The sequence below is a fragment of the Halyomorpha halys genome, unplaced genomic scaffold (assembly GCF_000696795.3).
Source record: "Halyomorpha halys isolate HHAL.00 unplaced genomic scaffold, Hhal_1.1 Scaffold143.1, whole genome shotgun sequence".
In the NCBI taxonomy this organism is placed as follows: Eukaryota; Metazoa; Arthropoda; class Insecta; order Hemiptera; family Pentatomidae; genus Halyomorpha; species Halyomorpha halys.
In genome coordinates, this window is record NW_027114557.1 from 1,097,067 (window position 1) to 1,104,567 (window position 7,501).

The window sequence follows — 7,501 nt, forward strand, 5'->3', positions numbered from 1 at the left end:
TCACTCACTCTAGGCATGTTGTAATTAATTACTTAAATCAAAACTGAAGTAAACAATAACATGAGGGTCTGGAAGGAAGGTATAAACATAAAGGCTTATACGACAAGTTGCTGAGAAAATCCGCTAGGGGCTCTTATGCATTTAACGTTTAACATGACTTCAAATAGGGCTCCTCACAATCTTATAGTTATAACATTTAACATGGTAAAACATTTAACATATCATGAATACCCCTAATGTTAAATGTTATACATAAGTAATAGGATTGTGAGCAGCCTTATTTAAAGTCATGTTAAATGCATAAGAACTCCTAGCGGATTTTTTGAGCAACTTGTTTTATAACCTTTCCTTCCTAAAGTTCTTGTTATTGTTTACTTCTAAGTTTTAATTAAAGTAATTTATTACAACATGTCTAAATTGAAGGAAAAGTGGAAGTTGTGAAAGTTTGGCCACTAAGTGTCTTGTCGATCTTCTAACTTGTGAGGAAGAGAATCAAGATGAGCTAATTGACAACTGTCATTACATTATAATTATAGTCATACATTGCTTAATTATTTTTAATAACATCCAAAACACAAACTACGAGCAAATAATATGAAAAATACTACTTTGTTTGTTCCAAGACAAACCAAACGGTGACAAGCTGGTCTATTGCGTGACGTCATTCTGAATTTAGCAGGCCTAGTAACAGACTCTGAACCATGTTATATCCTTTTAACATCCTAAAAGAAGAAAATATTTCTCAATTTAACACGCTCTAAGATGTTAAACTAACGATCAAGAATACCCCTAATGTGGATTATGCACAATTAAATAATTGGCTGATGAAAATTAACTAATGAACTAATTTTTGCCAAACTTTGGAAATCGTAGTTTTTAGGGCAAATCTATTGTTAAAAAGTTGAGACATATGCGTAAGCCCAATTTGGTGTTGTGCAACCATCTATATTTCCCAGAGGTCTCTTTCTCCTTTATTTCAAACATTCTATGGGATATTTTATTCTCAAAAACCTTAAGGTGTTGTTGATCTTTCAATATAAGCATCCTCATGTTTGTGTTCAGTTTGCATTGCTTTAGAATTGCCAACAGATAATATTGGGGCTCTCCATTTTTTATTTTATTAATTAAAGAATTTCCCCAACCTTCGGATTCAATAATCAACTCTTGCTTAAGATTTTTTTAAATTCTATCGATTGGGTGTTAATATATTATTTTAAATCTTGGTAATTAACTTTAGTAGTTTATTTTTGATTTAATACAGGAGAAATATATATTTATAAAGACATTAAGTATCATGAAGGAATTCTGGAAAAAAAATAACTCAGGAGCCATAGTAGGAAACAAAAACAATCATATAAAAGTAAGCAGTTTGGTATCTGCCGACAATCTCTCGTTGTTGGCAGAATCATTGGAAGAGGCTATTAGTCAAATAAATACCCTACAAATAATAGCAGAAAAAGCAGGCCTTCAAATATCATATGAAAAAACAGAGCTCATGACTACTGAAATGAATTTCAAGAAAAAAATAGTAAATACTGAATATGGAAAAATAAAAGTGACCAGAAAATTTAAGTACTTAGGGGAAATAATTTGTCATAACGGTTCTGAGAAAGAGAGCATCCAAGAGAAAACCACCAAATTAGGATGTAGAATGTGTGTATGGTTCCACCCTGTATAAAATACAGGGTGGAGACCATATGCTTACCCAACATGGAAAAGCTGCTAAACATAAAAAGAAGGATCTTAAGAAAAATATATGGGCCCAGGAAAACACAAGAAGGTTACAGGTTAAGATCTAAGGAAGAGATCTACAGAAACATCAAAGACCTGGAAACTGAGATAACAGTCAGAAGGCTGATGTTATATGGGCACATGAAATGGATGAAGGAGGAAAGATTCAATAAGATCTTTAAAAAAATTGTTAGCTTCAAAAACATGGGTGGATACACGAGGGAAATGAGAGAGAGGAATTAATGAGACTTTTCAAATTTCAGATACCAACTGTGTAGATAGAGATACGTTTAGGAAAACATTGAAAAATCACACCAATATTGGTAGAAAGAAAAGAAAGGCAGTTGAGGATCATGAAACTGCGATGGTAAGAAATAAAATCAAGACTCCCAAAGAAGCCTTACCATTGATATCCACATGGTCCTTAGTGGTCGGTACGTGATAAAAAAAACATTAAATATCTAGGTAATTAAATTAAAAAGTCTAGAACAAAGATTGCGATGGATGTCGAAGCAAAAAGGATGGGCCTGCATATTTATGAGGAAAAACCAAGATTATGCTGTTGGGTAAGAAGCCTCTGGACCAGAGGATGAGTTGCCTTGAAATGGACCCCTATAATTTCGAAGTGGTAAGAAGTTTTTCTTAACTTGGCTCTATTATCAATGAGAACCAGGATGAAGAAGAAGTTAGAAGCAGAATTGCTACTGGAAATAGCGCTTATTTCTCCATTGTAAGGCTAATTATAAGCAAACTTATTAGCCTTATCAGCCGTACCACCAAGTTCACCCTGTACAAGACGTTGATAAGGCCATTCAGCACATACGGTGGAAAAACTTAGTCGCTAAGCAATAAAAGCATTAACCTGCTAGACAGGTTTGAAAGAGTAATTCTGAGGAGAATCTTAGGGCCCGATATGCGAGAATAGTAATTGGGGAAGGAAACAGCTGAAAATTTTTTTTAAAAAATAAGCGTGAGGATACTAATATAAGTTGCTTTCTTTGTTTATCAAGCATTTGCACAAGTCTTGCAGATTTGCGGCAAGTGGCAAACGTGTAGATCCAGCAAAATAAAACAGTAGTACCAGTATCAGTGCTGGACCCTACCAATCTGTGGCATAAAATTACATTCATACAAATAAAAATACTAGGATTAACTGATACCTTTAAAGGGGTTAAAATGACATAAAGAGAAACAACAGAAACTTTGAGAACATAAATAAATAAAGAACTTGATATAAATTTAATGATTAAATTTATACACGAACCTGAGTTTAAAGTTAAATAATTTTACAGCTTAAGATTAACATTTCTGTTTTAAATTCACATATCAGTTTTGTCATGTAAGAAAAGATAAATATATAACAGATAACAAAAAGAAGTGTTCATACAATGGTAAGAAAAGGGTTTTTACATAAAAATACCAAAAGGGCCATGATAGATCTAAAATAATACAATTTATTTAATTTGTATGAATAGTTTATAAAAATATATACAAATGTGATAGTTTAAGGCATTGGTCGTTCATCTCCACGTAAGGCTCGATATTTGGCTAGTTCATTAGGGAAAACATTGTTCAGTTCAACAAGTAAATAAGACTTAAATCTCCTGTAGGAATCAATCTTTCCTTTAACTTGCTCATTTTTGGTCAAAGCTTTTTCGATGCAGTCTTTGGTGTACAATTGAGGATTCCGACCATTGTCAATATAGCTGAAACATGAAAATTCCTGTTTATAATTCATATTAAAAATAATATTTTAATAAAGAAAGAAAGGTTCAGTAAACATTAAACAATTATATATTAAATGCAGAGGAGTTTATAGCCATCTGAGCAACATGTTTTGTAACCTTTCCTTCCAAAACATTTAAAACAAAACCAAAATACAAGCCTAACACGAATTACGAGCAACTAACCCATCAAAATGACAACAAATGAAATGGTGTTAAGCTCAGCTGTTCTGTTGCATGACGTCATTCTCCATTTAGCATCCTTATTAACACAGACTTTCAACCATATTAAATGTTAAATCATTTTGACATGCTAAAAGAAGAAAATATTTCTCTACTTAACACAACTTTATCCATTTTTAACACGATTTACCATGTTAAACTAGAGATCATGTTAAAGTGTGTCAAATGGTGAAATATTTCCTTCTTTAAGCATGTTAAAACGATGTAACATTCAACATGGTTAAGAGTCTCTTACTAGGTCTGTTAAATGGAGAATGACGTCATGGTCTGTTGAGACCAGCTAAGCTCCACACCATTTTGTCTGCTGTTATTAAGATAGGTTAGCTTCTTCTAGTTTATTAGTACTCTAATAAAGTAATGGATAAAAAATAATGAGATTCTGAAAATTTTCGGAAGGAAAGGTTACAAAGTTTCCCAAAAAATCCTCTGCATTTAATATAAGACATGGACTTTAAATTGGGCTGCTGAAAATCCTATACTTATAATATGTAGAATGTTAAAACTTTTTACATTTAACACATCATGAATACCGCTATTAAGAATAATATTATGGTTTCTGGTTTACAATGGAAAATATTTCCTTTTTCATCCTCCTTGGAGATTCCCCCTCCACTTTAATGGTATGTTCAATACGAAAAATTATACAAATATCAACTTAATACATAATACCAGCTACCTTCTCACTAATACAAATAAATAATAGTACTAGATATTTCTATTATTTATTAATAGTACTAAATAGTACTAGATATTTTAACCAGCCGGAATGGCCCCTCCCCATTCTTTGTTAGCCCCTGGCTATAAAGCCACAAATGTATAAACCGCCTTCAGCGGACCATGTTTTGTTCATCTTATAATGCCACAAGGTAAAATAAGATAAAAAATGTAAATATTTGTATATATATGTTAGTTTTAAGTACTATATATTTGTAATTGTTTATAATAAATAAAATTTTTAGGAGGTAAGAAAAAAAAAAAAAAAAAAAAAAAAAAAATTTATATGGGTAATTTTCCAGTTTTAGGGCTTTTTAAAAATAATAAACTATCTGAATTAGCATTTTTTTTTTTTTTTATCATCCTTCTTTGGAAGTTCCAATAATTAACGGCTATGAAGTTATAAAATATTTAATGCTAGCATAGTCATTCTCAAGCACTGTCCAAGAACTGAGTTTCTGACTTAAATTGTCAATGGCACCAGTTTCTTTCACAGTAAATCTAAAAAATGATTGTTATATTCTTCATCTTTCTTTCAAGAATTGGAATAAAATATAATTTGAATTTTAAGTTGATCAAATCAATCACCATAAAATTATTTACCTCTGTTACACAGTTTTCAGTCACTTCCCACTCTCGCACATTATTAAAATGCTCAATAATATAAATTTCATTCTGAAATGTAACCATGAAACACTGGTAAGAAGCAAAAAATAGTCTTGTTTGTTTCCTAATCTAACTTCTTCAGTTACTCCTAGGATACAAAACTATATGTAAAGTGTTTGAGTATTTTTATTTGTGGTCACTTCCTAGTGTTTTATAAAATCAAAACAAGTAAAACTAAAGTTTTGTGTATTTAACAGTTACATAAGCAGTTCAGAACCTTTTTACATGTTAATCTTTCTTATTTTGTGAAGCTTCTCTTTCTTGCATAAATTAAAAATGGTTAATTGGTCTCTTCCTAGTTCCAATGAAAATTCTTGAGGGGCTAAGAGGCGACCATGATACCAAGGGAGGGATAAATGGTTAATTTTCTATCAATTTTCATTATAAAGGCAACAAAAACTAATTTTTACATTTTTCACTTCATATGAAATATATATATAATATATATAAAAGGGAAATTTCTTATTTGAGCTAAAATAAAATTCTAATAAACGCATCCTCTAAAATTAAAATTTCCCATCGTATTTTGCATTTCAACAGACCCATAGTTCTATTGATCACCTAACTGGCCAATATTATTAAAACATATTCATACTCGATATATTGTTTTCTATAAGTACTTAAAAGTAGAGTCTCTAGGCACAGAATTTTTATTTATAGAATCGATAGCAAGAAAACTACCTTAGTGTGAATGTGCCTTCTTCAAGGAGTTGTCAAAGAGCATTTTCTAAATGTAATAAAAATTTTAAAAATGGAAACAATTAATTTTATCAATATTTGAATTTTGGTACCTAAGTAGCATCGAATTTGGAGAATGAGCAATAAAAGCCAAAATATGCTGCCATACATACAATGTTTACCTGATGTAAACATCAAAGATGTTCGTAATGAATTGAGTTTTATCCTTTAATTACTAATTTCAAAACTAGGCATGAAAAACAGTTAAATCATTAAATTAACATTAAACTTGATATCCTCCTCCCCAACCATAAAAAAAAAAAAAAAAAAAAAAAAACCAGAATAAAGCTGCACTATTATAGTTGACACTAAAAATTCTCAAGAAAAACATCACGACTTAAGTTGACCTGTTTCATGCTATATTTGAACCTGATCCTAATACTGTGAAGAATAATGAACAACACTCAAAGCAAAACATTAGGCATCATATTGCACTGTGGAAAAAAATAAAACCTATTCTGGATCAACAATTTTCAAAAATAATTCTTAACACTGATTATTTATTCACTTTGGGTTTATTCAAAGCAATAGTAATGACAGTTTACAAGTATGACTCCAAAATAGTGAGTGTGTATTCACTTCCACACAATGTTCGTAATAAACTTCTAATGTTGTGGGTTATAGTTTATTTTGTTATTATTGCTTCAATTGATTACAACTCTTACACATCTATCGACTTTCATTAGCTCAAGAAGTTAACCAACCCCCAAAAGATACTTTTCTGTTGATTTATGTTAGATACTTATTAATCGCATAAATGTGACTTACTTCAGTGTTGTAGTGTCAGGTTATAACAGTACCTATGCCACAACATGCTTGATTTACATGTTAAAAATCAAATTAGATTACTTAACTTTTAACGGAAATTCTCCAATAATGTAGTATACTTATTTTTCACTGCAGAATGAAAAAGAATTCTCTCTAATTTGAAATTTTTCTTTACGAAACCAAAGATAAAACCATGGAAATGGTCTAAGTTATTATAAAGAATAAGAAAAGTTTACTGTCTCTGCAATTCCCCATAATATCTGCTGATTTAATATAAGGTTAAAACTTGTCAAAATGTTGAAGTGAGAGAAGATGACAAAAACAACTTACTCAAAAACTTCTAAAGGTACATGGACATCTTGAACTTGAGATCTAAGCTTGTCTACTTCTTGAAGACCAGTAACCAAAGCCTGTCTGAAAATTGAAAGAAAATAAGAGGAAAGCTTATGCAGTATAATTTTAAAAATATGAAAAGTCATAAGTCAATACATACATTTTTTGGTTTAGAACATTTTGACCTTGTGGTTGAAAATCACTAACAATAATGCGAATCTGACGAACATTCTCAATGAACATTTCGAGTTGTGTTTCTAAACTTTCTAACGTCGAAGCCATTTTTGAAGCAACAAAGACAACAATAACACTCAAACGTCCATTACTACACTGGTCTTGTACAGGTGCCAGTGTTGACAGCTCAGTGTTGACAGCTAAGTTCTCACTGTACGAAAATTGTTCATTAGGAAGTTTAAAGAAAACAAAATATTATTATATATACTTTAAATAAATATTTATAATATTTTTGGAAGCAATTTAAATTTTGTGGCTATACATTTTTTTCTGAAAGAAAAACTAATGTTGGGGTGGGCCGCATCGTTTACTCCATGGACGTTTTAGTTCAAAATTTCTGAAGGCGAAGA

The 7,501-nt window shown here is 30.9% G+C and overlaps 1 protein-coding gene across 1 annotated transcript; it reads right to left on the bottom strand.

Moving 5' to 3' along the window:
• Positions 1–3,165: 3,165 nt before the first annotated feature.
• On the bottom strand, positions 3,166–7,268 carry MED10 (mediator complex subunit 10). Its single transcript, XM_014416934.3, has 3 exons — positions 7,078–7,268; positions 6,915–6,998; positions 3,166–3,437 (listed from the first exon to the last, which is right to left on the bottom strand). Exons 1-3 carry the CDS (start codon positions 7,197–7,199, stop codon positions 3,236–3,238), a joined length of 408 nt encoding a protein of 135 aa, XP_014272420.1. The 5' UTR covers positions 7,200–7,268; the 3' UTR covers positions 3,166–3,235.
• Positions 7,269–7,501: the final 233 nt, after the last annotated feature.